The sequence below is a fragment of the Strongylocentrotus purpuratus genome, unplaced genomic scaffold, assembly GCF_000002235.5.
Source record: "Strongylocentrotus purpuratus isolate Spur 01 unplaced genomic scaffold, Spur_5.0 spur5_scaffold_12, whole genome shotgun sequence".
Classification (NCBI taxonomy): Eukaryota; Metazoa; Echinodermata; class Echinoidea; order Camarodonta; family Strongylocentrotidae; genus Strongylocentrotus; species Strongylocentrotus purpuratus.
In genome coordinates this window covers 19,463,752-19,483,310 of record NW_022145597.1, presented here as the reverse complement: position 1 = coordinate 19,483,310, position 19,559 = coordinate 19,463,752, and the positions used below count along the sequence as shown (strand labels likewise).

The window sequence follows — 19,559 nt, the reverse complement described above, 5'->3', positions numbered from 1 at the left end:
TAATTTTAATCGTAATATTTATGTAGTGCTTAAAACTATTTTTTGAAAATTTATTATGATTCAGCATACTTTAGCCGAGCTACCCTGATGGCCTTCTATAATAGCAATACAACACTGTTTAATCCAAAAGTGCTCTCTTTTAAGAATGCCCAAACCTCGTCGCATTTCAAACATTTTGAGTGTCTGATGTCAGCATTTTTGTATTATACATATTTGATTAACCGTGTCCACTTAAAAAAAACTGCACCTTTTCAATTCAAAACGAAGTATTTGCTTTCGGGTGCAAGTGGATTATTGAGTAAACAATGACAAACCGTTCTTTCAGGTTTATTCTATTAACGACGAGGGCATTATGAGGGATGTACTGTAGTCTAATTAAGGGGCGTACATTGACCATTTTGAATGAGGGCCGGGCGGGGCTGATGGTCAAGCTCGTAAGCGAGAAGAAAGAGTAGGAAACTGTCTTCAATGTTTGTAATTTGCCGCCAAGGTTATACAAATAAATGTCACATTTGCCGACGGGAAATTTAAATTTGGAGGGGAGGGAATTGTCACACCCCATACCCCCCTCTAGCAAAATGATGTTGTCTGTCTGTTCTGCAAACGGAATGACAAATAATAAACGGAAATTCAAACAATATGGCCGCCATTTGTCTACGACTGGACCAAAGTTCAGACTTTTTAAGTAAATTTACATTTCTCTTTTTAGAATATTGGGAATAAATATGTCATAATATTATGCGATTGCATAGTTATATAAAAGATTGTAAATTGGTGGGAATATCTTTTAGATTTCAACCGTATTGTAGTCATTAGAAAACCCCGTAAAGGCCAATGTACATAAATAACGATAATAATGGCACGTGCGAAATGTGTTATTGGATATAGGAATGATTCGTATATGTAGGAAATATATTCTGTTTTTGTTTTTAATCACAGTCTGAAATGAGGCAAACTCGTTTTTTTCCTTTGATTTGAGGGACAGGATTGATACCACCACCCTACGTGAAATTCAGATTCATTTGTTCACTACAGTACATCGTGCAGATGGTAGTACATCAAAAATAATATAACAAAATACATTTCTGATGTAGGAGTGAAGTTTTACGTTTATTTCAGCTAGTATTGAGCAGCAATAAGTTAACAGTATGTGGTTCGCATGTTATGGCCTTGATTTTTTTTTTACAAAATAGGAAAGCTCTGCGTTTATCTTACATGCTCGAAAACTAAGCTAGAATAATCTATGATTGGGATATTCAATTTAATCATTTGATAAAATATCATTAGTAACAAACAAGATATTGAAAATTACGAAATATTCAAGAAGGTTAACATTTTTAGTCATTCTGTGACACTTGAATTCCTGAAATTTCTTATCAAGTGTAGAAAGGAATTTCGATTCACAAATAACTTCAATGTGTTTTTTCTCTTAAATTTGAAATCGCAGAGAGGTGCAGACGATGGCGGATTTGGATAGTGAGTTCAAGAGCTTGATGGTATCTGGAAGGAAATTTGAGACGACTGTCATAATTGCGATTTTATTTATTTTACAGGCGTTGACATATTGAGTCTTTGCTGAACATGATGCGGGTCGTTTTAGAGCCGACGCCCTACGCTGTCAAGATGATTCTCCGAACCTCTTGACTTGTTAAACAGCAAAAATAAAATCTTATCTTAATCATTAAGACCAATATAAAAATCTTTTTTCTTTTGCAGGCGTTTACATTGGTGTCTTTGTTGAATGTGATGCGAGTCGTTCTGGGCCCGACTCCCTACGCTGTTAGGATGATAGCCGAAGCGAACGTGGCCCTCCGTCGTCTCAAGGTATGAATATAAAGCAAGCACGCGGTCAAAAGGCGTATAACATAATGTTCATGCCAGGATGTTCTCTTACCCCCCCCCCCCCCAGTGGCGGATCCAGGGGGGCCCGGGGGCCCGGGGGCCCGGCCCCCCCCCCTTGAGAAAAAAAATCATGTAAAATCACGTGATTTTTACCTTTTTTGTGCTCACTACCCCCCCCCCCCCCCCCCCCCCCCCCCCCCCCCCCCCACTGAGCGACTTTTCGGCCGGAGCGATTTTCAAATTTTCGGGAGCAAAACAAAAAGAAGAAAGTTGGGCCCCCTCCCCTAAGAAATCCTGGATCCGCGCCTGTACCCCCCCCCCACACACACACACGCTCAAGTTATGTTCATAAATCTATAGTTGTTGTTGACATTTGATAATAATAATAATAGCAAAGTCATTCGTATAGCGCTTGTCCACACAGTAAACGGCTTCACAGTGCATCACAGAGTTCAAACAAATTAACATACCAGTAGCAGAAGGTAACGATAATCATTGAAAAGGATGACCTTTATTGCCTTCTTTAAAGCCCCACTGTCCTACTTGTAGCTTCTTGCTCCCTCTATATAGAAAACTTCCCCAATCGGTGCCTGTTGGTCCCCCATGATCCTCTTTTTCTTATGTTAGTTGAGAGCTGGGTTAATGAGATAGCCATCTGTCAGTGACCTCGCTGTGTGGTCTAATCCCTTCTGGTCCAATAGTATTGACGGTCTTTAAAACATCTCATGAGGAAGACAGGCGGTCAGATCTTGGCTGGTCATTCCAGATTCGTGGTGCAGAGGCCTGGAAAGTATTACCTTCAGCTTAATTTGTCACAACATCAGAACAGCATCATGGTGACTCGGACTTCCTCATGGTTGATTGTGTCCAAACATATTTTAAGTGTGCAAGGACAGAAACATTAATAGGAAAATATAACGGATTAATGCACCTCTATTTTCTGACAAGAGGACTAGGAAATGAACATTTAATCCCTATTATGACAACAAATCGACCTGTGTATCCCTTTTGCGACCAATATTAAACTCTGTAGAACTTTGCACGAATTATGAATATGTCACGTATGTCCTACATGTGAAATGTAAACGTTAGCAGTGTCCTAGTATTCAAATTATGCAAGGAAACCCCTTTACTTCCTAGACTTCACTGTCAAAAACTATTGAGTGATTGACTGACTTTTTTTTCTTCAATAGCATTTGTCTACATCAATAACCCACTACTTCTAATGGCCAAATATTATTTAATTAAACGAGTGCGCTCGCTAAATCCCACAAAATGATATTTTCAAGCCCTTTTGTTTTGAGGGAAGTTGGAATGTAACCTTTTCATGTTTTGGCCTTCAAGTGAGACATAGTACCTTAAATACATGTTCGTTTGTTTGAATGTTTAAGAATCGCCCATCGTTTTCCATGACACACTCTCAATTTAAGATACATACCCGGTAGGACGCGAAAGCTAATGTGCTTAGATTAGCAAGTGTGCTTTTGTAAAAATGATGCACTGGCTGGAATGCTCCCCAGGGAGTGGAGAATGTGCATACATTGTGTGCGGGTAAGCCTGAATCCGATGATCGGGGTAATAATACGATTGCAGGGCCCTCAAGGAGAACAGTATGAATACTGATGAGGCTACCCTAGGTAAACAAGACATATTATTATTATGATTATTATCTGTCATTCTTCCGTGTGTAGGAAATCATGATTCTCGAAAAGATTCAACGGAACGAGGAGCTCGAAGATAGCAGTGAAAACATGGTAGAGATTACCGGGGCAACATTCGGCTGGGATGTTATCCAAGCTGAAGGTTTAGATGATGAGACGACGGAGAAGAAGAACAAGAAGGAGGAGAAGGAGAAGGAGAAGAGAGGGAAACCTAACAATGCAGAGAGGAGTGAAGGTTCGGAGTTTTTACTTTGAAACGACCCTAGGCTTACGGTTACAATGTTAGGCGTAAATATTCACTTCTGAATGACAAGCGCCTATAAACTAAACCAACAACAACAACAAAAAGTGTTGCGGGGGGGGGGGAGTGGGGGGAGGCTGACTGACGGCAATTGCACGAATATCAACTTACTTTCTAAAGAGGTGGAAAATGCCTTAATATTAGTCGTTTCAGGAAATAACAGGAATTATGTAGTCTCATGAATTTCAAGAATGATGGAAATAACATAATAGAACAGAAGATTCGTTGTCAATGGTCGGAGAAAAAGCTAAGAGGTACTAAAGTTTGACGACAGACTGTGAGCCATCATAGGCACGCTTAATACTCACAGGACGAGCTTCGGTTCAAGGTTTTAAATGATTTCTCTTCCTTCTTTCCATTTAAATCAATACCTAACGAAATTCAACTCTTTTACCAGTTTAGCAAAGAGTGTGGAGACATTTTCTTCAGGGATAGAGTCATAAATTTATTTCTTCCTATCCTTTTGAAAGGAAAACATGTGTCAAGTACTTATTTACATCATCAAGTTGCCTTTTTTTTAATTGTTTACTCAAAATCACTTTCTTTCTTTTTTGTCCAAAACCACACATAAAGAATTGAAGTCGGAGCATTCCAATTCGTCGAATGGGCATTTGGCTTCGGAGCGTGACGTTTTGGGCTATAATTCAGCCAAAATCACGCCGGCACTTTTTGATCTCGACTTCAAACTCAAGAAGGTAAGACATAATCTAAGTAATGTTTCATACAGTATAGAGTGAAAATCAAAAATAGAATAAACATGATATAAACAATATGTGCAACTACCAAAACATATTCAAATTTAGCACAGGTATAATTGGTATCAAGATCTATATGGACTGACAATTTCTTGAGGTAAGAAGGAAAGTTTAGAAAATATTCACACTCGTACATTGCAAAAGTTTTTTGATAGATCAGTTTTGTCGGTGCATTATGAATCTTTACGGCTTTATAATATTAATGTTACATTGTGGGTTTCTAGCGTCAATTTCAGATTCTACTTCTAAGATCTGACTAAAATTAAAAAAAGGGGGACATTGCTTCCTGCCCCTACCTCTCTTGGCAACGCAGTAGTAGTACAAGTAGTAGTAGTAGCAGCAGAAGCAGTAGGAGCAGTTGTAGCAGTAGTAGTAGAAGTAGTAGTAGTAGTAGTAGTTTTAGTAGTAGTAATAGTAGTAGTAGTAGTAGTAGTAGTAGTAGTAGTACAAGTAGTAGTAGTAGTAGTAGTAGTAGTAGTAGTAGTAGTAGTACAAGTAGTAGTAGTAGTAGTAGTAGTAGTAGTAGTAGTAGTAATAGTACAAGTAGTAGTAGTAGTAGTAGTAGTAGTAGTAGTAGCAGCAGAAGCAGTAGAAGCAGTTGTAGCAGTAGTAGTGGTAGTAGAAATGGTAGTAATAGTTGTACAATGTAGAAGTAGAAGTAGTAGCAGTAGTAGAGCGGAAGTGAAAGTGATTACGTAATTTACTGGAACGTCTTCGCCCCTTTCTTCTGCAGAGAACTTTGACGGGTGTATGCGGTCTCGTCGGCAGCGGTAAATCTTCTCTCATCTCCGCCATCTTGGGTGAAATGGAGAAGGTCAAAGGTAGCTGCAAGGTCAGAGGTCGATTAGCATATGTGGCGCAGGAGGCCTGGATTTTCAATGCCACAGTGCAAGAGAATATCCTGTTCGGTACGAGAATGGACGCGAAGCGGTACGACGCGGTTCTTACCGCATGCAGTCTCAAAACGGATATGGAGATCCTAATGGATGGCGATCAAACTGAGGTATTCCGAAATTCCTTTTTTTTCGTTGTTGGTTGATGATTCATGAATGATATCGAGCGATTGATTCACAGACTACTGCACTTATTTACGGTAATCATAATTGTAAATCATATCCGAATAGGCGAACAGACTTACGATCAATATTCCAAGACCCTGTGTGACGAACTATCAACTTCAACGGTTATTTTTGGAAACATTTGTGTAGATGAAATACACCTTTCATCCAAAAGTAAGTGCTCAGTCGGGCAGGGCTCTCTTGCAAAATATCTGGCTGTCGAATGCAATTTCTTTCTTCTCGAAAAGGTATCCATACAACATGAATTGGTTGTACTCCAACCACACCGAAAGACCAACCCCAAATCGACCGATCACCGACAAAATCTTGTCATTTCGGGTAGTGTAATGTCTTGTACATTCTCTTGTCCTTCTGGGGCCCGTTTCACAAAGCCTTTTTTCAATGACAAATGACAAAAATCAGTGACAAATCTGCTTATAACCAATCAGAAGCAAGGATTTCAGTAACTTGTAACAAAAACTGTCATTTGTCACTGATGACAAGTTGTGTGAAACGCCTCCAGGCTCCAGGTGTCGGTCCATTTGATTGGGTGGCTCTTTTAACTTTAAAATCTTCAAGTGCAACTTTGTTCAAGATAGATATGCATGAGATTTAAAAACACCGGCAAATTAAACCATTTAATATTCCACACTTTTAGATCGGTGAGCGAGGAATCAACGTAAGCGGTGGTCAGAAACAGCGGATAAGCCTAGCCAGAGCCGTCTACGCCGACCACGATGTCTATCTACTCGACGACCCACTGAGCGCGGTTGACGCGCACGTCGGCGAACAGATCTTCAACCGCTGCATCAAGGGAGCCCTCAGGGATAAAACGGTTCTCTTCGTGACACATCAGTTACAGGTACAGTAATACCCGCTGCACACACGGTGCGTCAATTGGATTCCGTCATTACCTGCGTCAATTTTAAATTCCATGAGACAATAATTCAACGCAATATTTGCCCTTTTCAATTTGCACTTTTTTCCTTTTGTACAAAGTCACTAACTAAGCGTTGACCATTTTGTGTGATGGACATAAGCGAGCCTTTTCATTTTATTCGGCATGAACGATTTAATCTTTGGCAATTTTTCGTGAGACCAAGACAAATTTTGTCTTAATATCAATGGAAAAGATTTTCTTGTTGCCTAAATTAAGTATGATAGACAATTACTCTCCTACAAGTAGACTCTAGTAATAGGAATATTACCTTAAGCGCTTTGGTCTGCCACTGGGGGAAATGCCAAATCTCAGACAAATCCAGGTAGTCATCCCCTCTGGCTCTCCCTCTGGCAACGCCCCTGATGATTCTAATTGAGCTGTGTATGCCGACCGATTTCAAATAAAATTCCCTTATCAAGTACACCTCCCACATCCCTGACAAGAATTAATAATGATACTTATAATAATACAGCATTTGTTACGCGCCAACAATCTAGTAAACTATTCTGAGGCGCAGAGGGATAGAATTAGAATGAGTTACATAGAGAAATAAGACTGAAAAAAGTACACTTCACTACTTTCAGTCTGTCTCACTTTATTCCTCTCTGCAGTTCCTGCAGGATTGTGACACGATCGCAGTCCTAATGGAGGGGAGACGAGCCGAGCAGGGAACTCATCGGGAGCTGATGGACGAGGAGGGCGGAGAGTATGCCCGTCTCATCACCGCACATTATACCAAACCACCTGAAGAGGAGAAGAAAGTCGAGGAACCCATGACACCCAAACTTAAACGGTATAATATAAATCACGTACTGATTTGTATTACTTATTTTATTTACCATTCTGATACTCTTTATTGCTTTATAATCATTTTAGATTCTTCCCTTCTGGCATGCTGTATTCCTAAATCCATCACTGGAACCATTTTCATCTGTTATCTGGGCCCCGTCGTATACAGAGCTGATATTAATCGCAACTTATTTACGATTGGTATCAATCGTAATTATGTAAATAAGAAATAGGGATCTGCAAACTCTCGACTAATTAGCAGACTTGCAATTAATTTGGATCAATCGAAACTCTTAATTAGACAGGTGTGTAGTTAATATTGATTAATACCCCCTCCCCCCAAAAAAAGAAGAAGAAGAAGACCCCCCCCCCCCTTTCCAACAAAAAATAGAATATAGAACACCTGCGAATCTTGATCTTTCCTTTTGTCTTTGTAGACAGATCAGTCGTCAGAAGTCGATGAGTCGGAGCGTGGCCAGCGAGATAGAGGCTGAGAGCGTCGCTTCATTCCAGGAAGGTAGGTTTGAATTTCAGTTTTTGCTCGGTTTTTTTTCATCGGAGCTGTCTCGGTTATTGCACAGCATTTGCTCTCTGAGTTTGCTTTAACACAAATACTTTTTACATCCATATTTTCTAATACATTTCGTCAAAATTTCCTTTTAATATAGAGTATTTGTAATGCGCCACCTCCACATGAATAATGTGTTCGAGGCGCATGGAGAACTATGGAGTACACAAAAATACACACAGAGATGAACAACAACAGTAAAATAAATCTAAATCTACTGGAAAGCCGCTTTGAACAAATTAGTTTTGAGGGCATGTTTAAAGCAATCTACACTTGAAATATAACGAATATGTTGTGGCAATTGATTCCATAGGTGAGGTCCAGCGTGTGCAAATGACCGACCCCCCCATGATTTCTTAGTTTTCGGAACAACAAGCAATTGAGAATCGGATGATCTTTTCATAAGCAAAAGTTGTTGACTACTACCATCTTGACTATGATTATGTTAATGCTTCCGAGAGAGTGAGTGTTTGTAAGTGCGTGAGAGAGAGAGAGAGAGAGAGAGAGAGATGTTTGGATACGTCCGTTTTTTGGGGTAACAAAACAAAACCATTTAACAAGATATAAGGGTATTTTAATGGCCTTCCATAGCATCATCTTTCGGAATGTGTAAACATCACCAAGGCATTCACTTAATTCATTTAATCTGAACACGTATCCAATATAAAGTATATTGGCATTGCCCTCGAGATGTCTCTAAGTTATTGTCGAGTTGATTTCTTAAAAGTGTCTTTGGAGTTTGATGGGTTTTTTTTTTAACCTAACTTTTCATATGATACAACGGAATACAAATTTAACTAATTGCTGAAAACTTACCAAAATATCAATAACTCATTAATTCACCCCATTTATATTTCGATGCAGTTGGACAGCTCACCACGGCGGAGGAGCGGGGTAGCGCAACACTGGGTTGGCAAACCTACCACGGGTACATCATGGCCATGGGTGGATATTGTAATGCTATTGTGATCGTTCTCTCATACTTGGTTGTGATTGGCTTGCTGACGGCAAACGCGTGGTGGCTGAGTTTCTGGATTGAAAACAGTTTGAACAGACCGGTAAGTCTTCTTCTTCTTCTTCCCCGTATCTTTCTACTTCTTCTTCTTCTTATCTTTCTTCTTCATATTCTTCTTTCTCTTCTTCTTCTTATCCTTCTTCTTCTTCTTCTTCTTCTTCTTCTTCTTTTTCTTTTTCCTCTTCTTCTTCATATTCTTCCTCTTCTTCTTATTCTCCCCCCTCATCCTCCTTCTCCATATTAATATTGTTGTTATTGTTAGTAGTGCAGTTGTTGTTGTTGTTGTTGTTGTTATTCTTCTTCATAGTTTTCCTCTTCTTCTTCTTCTCCCCTCTCATCCTCCTTCACCATATTAATATTGTTGTTGTTGGTGGTGCAGTTGTTGTTGTTATTGTTCTTCTTATACATCTCCTTCTTCTTCTTCTTCTTCTTCTTCTTCTTCTTCTTCTTCTTCTTCTTCTCCTCCTCCTCCTCCTTCTTCATATCCATCTTGTTGGTGTGGCTGCAGTTGTTGTAGAGAGAGAGAGGGGGGGGGTGTAAGAGTGGAGGGCTGGAGGGCTGGAAGAGTGGAGGGGTGGGGGGAGAGGGGTAAGTGATGAAACGACCCTTTCCATAAAATCTCCCCTCCTCCCCCTCTTCCTCTCTCTCCTCTGATCCTTGTTCTCTCCAATTTTCCCACCTTTTTATGCTTAATGAGCATAATTATTAAAGTTTTAAAAAACACAATCCTTTTTCACACATGCTTTTGTTCTGTTTCGTAGTACAACGAGACCCTCGGCGACGAAATTCCAACATTGACGAACGATGATAGGCTAGGTTTCTACATGGGAATCTACGGAGGCTCACTTCTGGTCATCCTCATCTTAGCACTACTAAAAAGCGTTGTCTACTCGAAGGTAATTGTAATCTTGTAAATGTAGTAGGAGTTGATCAAGGACGTTGTCAGGGTGGCGTCCGAGTCAAATAAAATCTCTGAAAAGTGAAGAAAACAAAAACAAAACAAAAAATGAACAAACATACAAACTATCCAACCAACCGACAAATGTTATCACACTCTCCTGCTACATTTTTGGACTCAAACTTAAGAGGGGTGCAAGAACACAATTTGAAGAGGAGGGGCAGGCGTACATTTTGTGTCAAATGGTATACCAGATTTTTGTTGGAGGGGGGGGGGTGGGGGGACGTCCCCTTGTTTACCCTCTAGATCCGCCACTGAATCTATAGGACATATATTTACGAAGAGGTGGTAAAAATATTGATGGATGGATCACATTATCTCAAAAATGTTCAGTTTATATCAAGATCAGTTGTTCGTATTTCACTACTTTTTTTCCGATTTCAGAAAAGAATCAGTTCTACGACAAATGCTCAACTTGCTCAAGCGTCGATTGCTCTGTGAAAACTTCCTACATCACCCATATTCCTAACTCAACATTTGACCCAACACTATACCTCACCGTAATCCTAACATATCCTAAGACTCAAATTACAACCCTAACCCTTTATATTTGACGAAATAAAGTCCGGAGGTAAAGTCACCGGATTAATTAATATAAGATTAATCGCTGGAAATCAATGTACTCTTTGCTCCATCTTATGTGTATATAGTTGACGATGCGGGCTTCCTCCAGGCTACACAACACCCTCTTCAAGAAGGTTTTAAGGAGTCCGATGAGTTTCTTTGATACCACACCGACAGGAAGAATTCTCAACAGGTTCTCTAAAGATATGGATGAACGTACGTATTCCCTATATGTATGGGCAGCGTTTCACGGAACTGTCATAAGTGCAAGTTCGTCGACATCTCATTGAAACGCGTATATTCAAATTAACACGCGTTTGAACGAGATGTCGGTGAACTTGTACTTATGACGGTTTCGTGAAACATGCTCTGGTATACACTTTCACGCAAGTACTATATACTCAAAAGTATCACTAGAATATTCCAAGGGCAGGTGCAGTATTCTCTTGCAAGGGGGGGGGGGGGGGCACATATGCAAAAATGTCTGACAAGCAAGCAACAAAGAAAGAAAGAAAGAAGAAAAACAATTACTTGACTTGGCCCAATCGGCCTAAAATTCGTTTTATTTTTTTCATGGAGGATCATTCGCCCATTGATATCTTTTGGAGTGAACTATCAGCTTTTTAAGGCTGAGATACCGGATTGGAGGTAAACTTTTCAGGGTTACATGATGTAGAATTGCATGGTGTAACACTTAAGTCAAGGCATGGCGATGTAAGCTGTAAGGCATTACTTCCTACCAGGTAACAGATGAACATAATAGAATACTTATAAATCGCACAATAAACATAAGTTTCTCTATGCGCTGATAATAGGGACTTTTAGATTTGAGTGGACTGATACGTGTGACGTCCATTCAAGGCAGTGCATCAAAAGGACGTCGATCGTAGCGTAGACCTATTGTCTTGGTGCGAATCTAAAAGTCCCTACTATCTTTGCTGGGACTTGAGCCGCGGACCATTTAACCCACAGTCTAGTGACTGCCCATTAGATCATGACACCTGGGGGGCGTTTCACAAAACTTGTCGTCAGTGACAAATGACATGTTTTGTTATAAGCTACTGAAATCCTTGCTTCTGATTGGTTATCAATAGATTTGTCACTGATTTTTGTCATTTGTCATTGAAAAAAGGCTTTGTGAAACGGGTCCCTGGAAAGGGCATTTCAATTGACGTAAAACTCCCAAAGCGCCAATTAATTTTGTTCTTCCCTCGATTTTCTTTTACAGTGGACGTCATCCTCCCAATCAACCTGGAGCTGACGTTAATGAGTGTGTCGTTGATCCTAGCCTCTCTCGTCACCATCTCCGTGGTCTTCCCTTACTTCCTCGCCGCGGTCGTCCCCATCCTCATCGTCTTCTACTTCATCATGAACTTCTATCGGAAGGGCGTCAACGACCTCAAGCAGATCGAGAATGTGAGTCGGTCGCCATGGTTCTCGCACATCGGCTCGACGGCGATGGGCCTGGCCACCATCCACGCCTACGATAAGACAGCTGATATGATCAAAAAGTGAGTCAGATCAACTAGTAGAAGCTGCATTTACGTCAACTGTTAGTAACTTGAAGTGACACGAAGTACTTGTGAGGAACAACCTCTCTTTTGGAACATTTCAAATGTATACAAATCGAAAGTGATACGGATTTCTGAGAGGATATTTTTGTTTTCTCTTGTAAAGTAAGTCGGCTATAGTTCACGTCACGGACTATGTTGGCATTACTAGACTTCTGGGAAGTTATGAAAGGGTGCTGGAGACCGGCATGTTTGTCTTTTGTTCCGGCGAAAATTGCCTCGAGCTTTATTTCGTCATAAGTTTAGGGTAGGGTTGCTGTTGGGTTTAAGGTTATGATGTTTAGGGTAAGGTTAAACGGTTAGGTTTAGTGCTGGGTCTAGGGTTGAAGTTAGGAATTCAGTTAAGGAAGGGCATTATCGCGGAACAACTGTCGCAGGAGCAAGTGTCGCTGGCCTTAACAACCCTTCTTAGGGTTCATTATTAAACCGACAATGGCGGTCTCGTGGGCTATGGTCACGCAGGCTGTCGTTTTACTTAGATGTCTCGGCTAAAGTCACCTGTCATCTCTCTCTCTCTCTCTCTTTCAATAGATTCGTTTACCTACTCGACATCAACGCTCATCCTATGATGCTGTTTCGCATGGCTAACCGATGGGCTGGAGCACGCTTAGAGATTCTCGTTGTCCTGATCGTTACCGGGACCAATCTAATGGTTGTCCTCACCAAAGGTACCATTGCTACTTCTACCGCTGGACTGGCCATCTCTTATGCTATACAGGTAAGTTCATCCAGTGTATATATATGTATAGGTGTCGTGGTCGAGGGGATATGCCACCGGACTGTGGATCACGAGGTCCGCGGTTCAAGTCCCGCCGCGGCACTATATCCTTTGGCAAGACATTGATCTACATTGCCATGGGTAGATGGGTGCCTAGTAGGATTATTCCTTGAAATGCACTGTGCGCCGATATCGGTAGCCGGAGCTAAAGTTAGGGTAATAATTTTCGAAACTCTTTGGAAGCGCATAGAGACTAAGTATTATGCGCTATACAAGGACGGACTATTATTACATGAAAATGATTTGGACAAAGATATACCAAGCCCTTTCTTTCTTGCACGCATTAGAACATTTCACGAAAGGATGAACCGAATAATTGCAATACGGATCATCTTTTTTTCTCTTTGCAGGCAAATCAAATGTTTCACAGACGTCTAAATTCAAATTATAGGAACCAGTCGTAAACTGCACATTCAGAATGGTGCAAATCAGGAATCGTTTAATACGACGTTGTATAGGCGGATCAGAGAGTAGATTGCTAGGGTGTGTGTGTCAATCAGATATGATTATTTACGTCTGGGGACCGACTTTTAACGTCACCATCCGAAAGATGTGACTCAGTTTCGAACCTGCGTCCTTGGCTGAATACATTGATAGCTGGATTACAGGCGCATGCCACAACGCCCCGCTGACAAAGTATTCTGAACAAGTGTTGAAAGGTGTTGTGGTCGAGTCGATACGTCGCCGGACTGTCGATCACAAGGTCCGCGGCTCGAGTCCCGCCGCCACACTAATGTCCTTTGGCAAGACATTGATCTACATTTGCCACACTCCACCCAGGTGAAGTAAATGGGTACCTGGTAGGAATTTGTTCCTTGAAATGCTAGAGCGCCGTATGGCAGCCGTGCTAAAGCCAGGGTAATAATCGGGAGCGGCCGGAGGGTCAAATCTGACTGACATGAGCGCTATACAACTAAGAACGCAATATTATTATTATTATTAAAGGTAGCCTATACCAATCTTTTCTTTGATCCACCAGCTGACTGGTATGTTCCAGCTTCTGATGAGTACCCTGGCAGAGACGGAAGGCAGGTTCTTTTCTGCAGAGAGGATCCTGGATTATAACAGGGTAAGAGTATACCCATTCAATATTTTTTTTAATTGTATTATTATTAGGGGGGGGGGGGTCAAAGATCAAGAAACTTGTATGGCACGGAGGAGTATTGGGGTCAGGTAATCGTGATGAATTTTATGATGATATATTTTATTAATTCCAGTCTGTACAAGTTTGGGCAGGGGGATTAGACCTCCCAGCGAGGTCACTGACAGGTGGTTATCTCATCAACTCAACTCTCAATTAAAAGAAGACAAAGGGGATCATGAGCGACCAACAGGCACTGATTATGTATTGTTTGCTATATAGAGGGCGCAAGTAGCTATAAGTGGTGCAGTGGGGCTTTAAATGAAGTCCTAAATCATTTTACAGGTTGCATGGCTCAATGCCTGTGGATAATTCCATCCTATATATATATATATATCAGTGTCTGGATAACTACTGGATTCGGGTAGCCGTTCGGAAACGTAATCATTATACTATTGTATCTCCCTAAAGTCTTTAGAAGCAGAAGGACCCGAAGTGGTGCTGGATAACAGACCGTCAAAGGAATGGCCTAGTGATGGTGCGATCCGAATCGAAGGCTACAAGATGAGATATCGTGAAGAGCTTCCTCTAGTTCTGAAAAATGTAGACTGCAAGATCAAAGGTGGAGAGAAAATCGGCATTGTTGGTCGTACCGGGTCTGGTAAGGATACATTCATTCATATCTTTCTTATTTCCAAAATATGAAAAGAATAGGACACTCGTTCAAAATTTGTTTACATTTTTTTCTCATGACACGTCATCAAACAAATAAACATTCAAACCAAGACCAAGACCAAAGCCAAACCTAAACAGAAACGGAAACCATATGTCTTGGAATTAAACAGAACAACAAAATAAATGGCAAAGAAGTGGCAAAATTGTGAAGACACACTCTTATTGTGGTCTAGTGGAAAAGTCGTTGGACTGTAGATCACATGGTCCGCGGTTCGAGTCCCGCCACGGCACTAATATCCTTTGGCAAGATATTAATCTACATTTGCCACTCTCCACCCAGGTGTTAAATGGATACCGGTAGAAAGGAAATCCTTGAATGCTGTGAGCGCCGAAATCGGCTGCCTAGCAGAGCCGGGGTAATAGTTGGAGCGCCTTGAGCATCATGCATGGTGGATATGCGCGCTATATAAATACCCAATATTATTATTATTATCATCATTATCGGTACTAGAACTAAATATTAGGCCTATATTAACGATATTTTCTATCCTTCATTATTATAGGTAAGTCGACGATCAGTGTTGCGCTGTTCCGACTCGTAGAAGCCGACGAAGGCTCGATGACCATTGACGGACTCGACATCAGTACCATAGGCCTGACCGATCTCCGGTCTAAGATCTCCATCATTCCTCAAGACCCAGTCCTCTTCATCGGAAATATCAGGTTGGTCTTAAAGTAGCCACACGAAGAATCAAAAGTGTTTTGAATTGATGCAAAACTCATTGCGAAGGGGAAGCCTTGCTGATCAAATACAACAACTCTTTTCTTCAAAATATGTGTTTGGGGCCCGCAGTAATCAACTCTCAAAAATGTTTTGAGATCCAGATTTTCTGCATTAATCAGCGGTCCTTTATAGAGCGTCAATATTTGTGACGTCACATACGGGACACGGCTGGCTAGCTGCAGACTGCTACACGGCACTGAGCTGTTTGTCCTGTGTGTGACGTCACTATTCAGAGCTCGCTACGCTCGTGTGTTTGGCTTACGTTCGGGGGCGCTTTGGGGTCTAAGTAGGGTCTTGAAAAATTGCATTTAAAACTCCTCGTGGCATACTTTAAGTACACAAAAGAAAAATGCATCCCATTGTGTTATCGCACTCCTTAAAATTTGCTTGGCAGAAAAATCATCTGAAAACTCACCTTTTTTCCCCGAGTCAGAAATGTCTTACAAATGTCACCCTCTCCTTTACAAATGTCTATGTAAATAAGTAGCCGAAGTAGTTGTCTCGAGTGTGTGAATGTCTGGAAATAATCGTCTGCGTTAGGACTGCAGAGTGATAAAGAGGACGCGGGAACGGCGGCTATAATCCGAAACATTGCTGAACAATATCTTTGAATACCTACCGGCATTATATTTTGTCTTCACTTTACCGTGATTTTTAACGAAACATGACGGTGCTTTATCTTTCACGAGAAAAAATGTGCAATTGAGTAACGAAATTCGATTTTTTTTTTTTCTTCTCTGATTAAAGGTACAATCTGGATCCTTTTAACGAGCACAGTGATCAGGAATTATGGGGAGCTTTGGAACAGGCATACATGAAAGAACGGGTAAGCCTTTGACATCTCTATAAACACCCTATATTTTTTTCTTTCTTCTTATTCTAATCTCTCTCTCTCTCTAATAAATGAATCAGATTCTACCGCGTAACGCGCCTTTTGATAAGGGTATACTATTGTTTTCTTGGATTATTATAGTATAAGTAACACTATGCTAACCGGTATAAAGGGGGGGGGGGCGAATCCATTCAGACATGACCCAAACTACTCAGGCCTGACCATAACAACTTCGCCGTGACTAAACTATACAAAAATAACTAGAATCATGTACGCAGGCGTCTTTGAAACCGACTGAACATTCTTGGGAGGGACAAACACTTCCATCGGAAGAGGGGGGGGGGGGGGGGGGGGAGTGACAAGGGAAAGTTTCCCATCTCTCCGACAAATTTGATTAAAATTCAAGTGAGTTAGGAGGCGCGATTGCTCAGTTGGTAGCTGAGCAGTCGTCTCCCGGGTTCGAAACCAAGGCGATGCGTTAGTGCCCTTTAGTAAGGCATTAATCCTCATTACCAGGTCTCTCGGAGGGGACCTAAAACCGTCTGTCCTCTGGTTGCTTACTAACATGCATTTATGTTTTCTTAGCAGTCTGGTAAAATAACCACCACCACCAATTAGCCCACACACCCTTACAGTTATAGATTTGATTGTGCACTCAGTGTGTGCGGGCAAGCACTGAATCAAATGACCGGGGTAATAGTATAGTATTAATGACTGCTTTGAGAGAAATAGTTGTTTTATTACGCTCAAGGGAAGGTTAGAATTGTGCTATTCCCCGAGGCTTGCCGAGGGGAATAGCCCAATTGTAACCTTCCCGAGAGCGTATGAAAACAACTATTTCTCGAATATTAAAGCAGTCATTAATACTTTTATATGCCGAAAAAAAATAGACTAAAAAATGAAAAATGAAAAATATTTATCACTTTGTGGAAGACGGGATTCGAACCCTTGCGTACAACAAGAGGTGTACCGAAAACCAACGCTTAGACCACTCGGCTATGGCCCGCCGCTAACATGCTTGGCAGTTTTCTCCAATATATACATTAAAATGGATTGAAACCGGCTTCGCGTGTGATGAATGCTTCGCAAAAGCTCCATATACGGACTCTTCTTTTACTTTTGCAATGCATATTGGCACGAACTTAGATCAAGATCTATCGGCAGATGTTGTTTTTTTGTTTTTGGAAGTTTATTTTCGTCTTCATGTCAACAATGCAAGATAAAATTGTCGGTAAGATCGATCGAGATTCAATTGTATTGAAATTACCGACCAATCCTTCGCACACATACGGCATCCTCCATCGCTCAAACCATTTTTTAACATGTAAACCTATGGGGTAACCATGGAGGCTGACCAACTGTTTTTAATAACCATGGTTATTAAAAATATTGAAATGTTTTATGCATGGTTACCGAGAATTTTACAGGAACAGTTGAAGTTTATGAATGCAATTCGACCAATCAGATGGCTGGATTTCTTAAGTGAGGTATATAATATATTTGTAAAGCGCTTAGAGAGTAGAGACATTTGTATTAAGCGCTATAAAAAAGATAAATATTATTATTATTATTATTTGCATGATCCTCTTGTTACAGATTAGTGTCCTTGATCATCAGCTGGAAGCTCCTGTTACCGAGGGTGGGGATAACTTCTCTGTAGGAGAGAGGCAGCTTCTCTGCATGGCCAGAGCTCTACTTCGAAACAGCAAGGTAAAAGTGATATCCCAAATGTTTGTTTTTTTCTCTTTTTTATCATCCTCTTACCGAGGTGTTTTGTATCACATATTTTATGTTTCACATTAAATTTACATCATTATATATCCCAAATGTAAAATGTAACTACTTTTATCGCAGTATCTACTTAACGAAAGAGACCGTTTTATATCCAGAGTAATTAAGGGACATGTCCAAATGAGCTGAAGTGATTAGACCTGTAGTACATACCTTGCTTACTTAAGCAACGGTTAGGAAGGGTAAGAGGCATCATGAGTGAATTTCTTTTCAATTCGTGTCCATTTCTTTCTTTAAATATAATTAGATCTTATTCTTGGACGAGGCAACAGCAGCGATCGACACAGAAACAGACAGCTTGATACAGCAGACAATACGAACAGCTTTCGAAGACTGTACCACACTCACCATAGCACATCGACTCAACACTGTACTAGACTCGGATAAGATTCTAGTCATGGATGATGGAAGGGTAAGCGCCACTCCATACACTGGCGGATTTTGTTTTGTAATTGTGTTTGTTTATTGGGGGAGGGGGGAGAATACCCGATCCGTGCCCCCGTTTAATACCAATCTGGCCATCCAGAAGTACACCCAAAGATTCTATGTTTGCTTTTGAAATAGGCTTGAAATTGTGACCTCTCCACTCGTTTCACTTTGCAAGTTATGCATTTATTGTAGTTTGTTTGTCCTTATGTGTAGGTTCATTTGGGCGTTTGTCGTCATGCCTTCATGAAGATATTTGGGCACGTATTACATAATCATCCATGTATTTTTGTGCTGTTACTTTATGCTATCTTTAGCAGCCCTCACAGCTCCCTCCTACCTGCAACAATTACTTGCTGGCTACGATAGGGGAGAAATAGTATACTGCCAGGAAGGGAAGGGGGGGGGCGCTGACAATTTCCGGCCTTTTTCTTCTATAGAATTCAATATCGCCACCCTGCCGCCCCTACCGCTTTCCGGGCTCTCTCATTTAAGGTGCGATGGTGGGGGCTAGAATTAAAGAGAAGAGAAAATCCCGAATGTTGGTTGTTTCAGATATTTCTTTATTTTTTTTCCCAAAGACATATTTACTGGAACAGAAGTTGGGAAAATTCACAAGGTATACTTGAACTCTAAAAAAGAAATCATCTAATACAAAAAAATGACATCATTTAAATTCAGATTATGCGCAAATCTGTGGGTATAAACCTCCACTCCTCCCCGGACCTTCTTTATTGTTGTGTATTATATTTCCGCCTATAAAATATAAATTTGTTAAAAAGTACAATCGAACATTCTTTACCCACACTTTTTTCCACAGGTCGCCGAATTCGATACTCCTTCTACGCTGAGAAGCAATCCAAGGTCTATCTTCAGCGGCATGATGGCAGCGGCAGAGGCGCAAAAAGATGGAATTATGGACTGAAGTTATCGATAATCATGTGACAATTAATGTTGCCAATTTTAACATGACGTCTCCTTAATCAACATGCCAAAGATTATATGATTTTGTGTAAAATGATGGTGCTTTCTAAATGGACCAAGCAATTTTTTTTTGATAATTGTGGTATAAGTATGAAATCATTAGCTCTTAAAAGGGTAAATTTCTGTAAATTTGTAAACGTTGGTAATTCTTAGCCGTTGAAAGTTTTTCTTATCATCTGCCATGAA

General features: G+C 40.7%; 1 protein-coding gene across 1 annotated transcript in view; it reads left to right on the top strand.

Moving 5' to 3' along the window:
• Window positions 1-19,559, top strand: part of LOC590330 (multidrug resistance-associated protein 5) — a 24,710-nt gene extending 5,151 nt beyond the window's left edge. Inside the window, exons 6-24 of the mRNA XM_030982030.1 lie at window positions 1,717-1,824; window positions 3,534-3,738; window positions 4,378-4,499; window positions 5,293-5,562; window positions 6,276-6,479; window positions 7,169-7,350; window positions 7,784-7,863; window positions 8,779-8,972; window positions 9,691-9,825; window positions 10,538-10,667; window positions 11,680-11,962; window positions 12,554-12,740; window positions 13,780-13,869; window positions 14,353-14,542; window positions 15,120-15,279; window positions 16,088-16,166; window positions 17,769-17,882; window positions 18,211-18,375; window positions 19,210-19,559. Of these exons, the coding sequence (XP_030837890.1) occupies window positions 1,717-1,824; window positions 3,534-3,738; window positions 4,378-4,499; window positions 5,293-5,562; window positions 6,276-6,479; window positions 7,169-7,350; window positions 7,784-7,863; window positions 8,779-8,972; window positions 9,691-9,825; window positions 10,538-10,667; window positions 11,680-11,962; window positions 12,554-12,740; window positions 13,780-13,869; window positions 14,353-14,542; window positions 15,120-15,279; window positions 16,088-16,166; window positions 17,769-17,882; window positions 18,211-18,375; window positions 19,210-19,314 (3,003 nt within the window). The 3' untranslated portion in view covers window positions 19,315-19,559. The remainder of the gene's footprint in view (window positions 1-1,716; window positions 1,825-3,533; window positions 3,739-4,377; window positions 4,500-5,292; window positions 5,563-6,275; window positions 6,480-7,168; window positions 7,351-7,783; window positions 7,864-8,778; window positions 8,973-9,690; window positions 9,826-10,537; window positions 10,668-11,679; window positions 11,963-12,553; window positions 12,741-13,779; window positions 13,870-14,352; window positions 14,543-15,119; window positions 15,280-16,087; window positions 16,167-17,768; window positions 17,883-18,210; window positions 18,376-19,209) is intronic.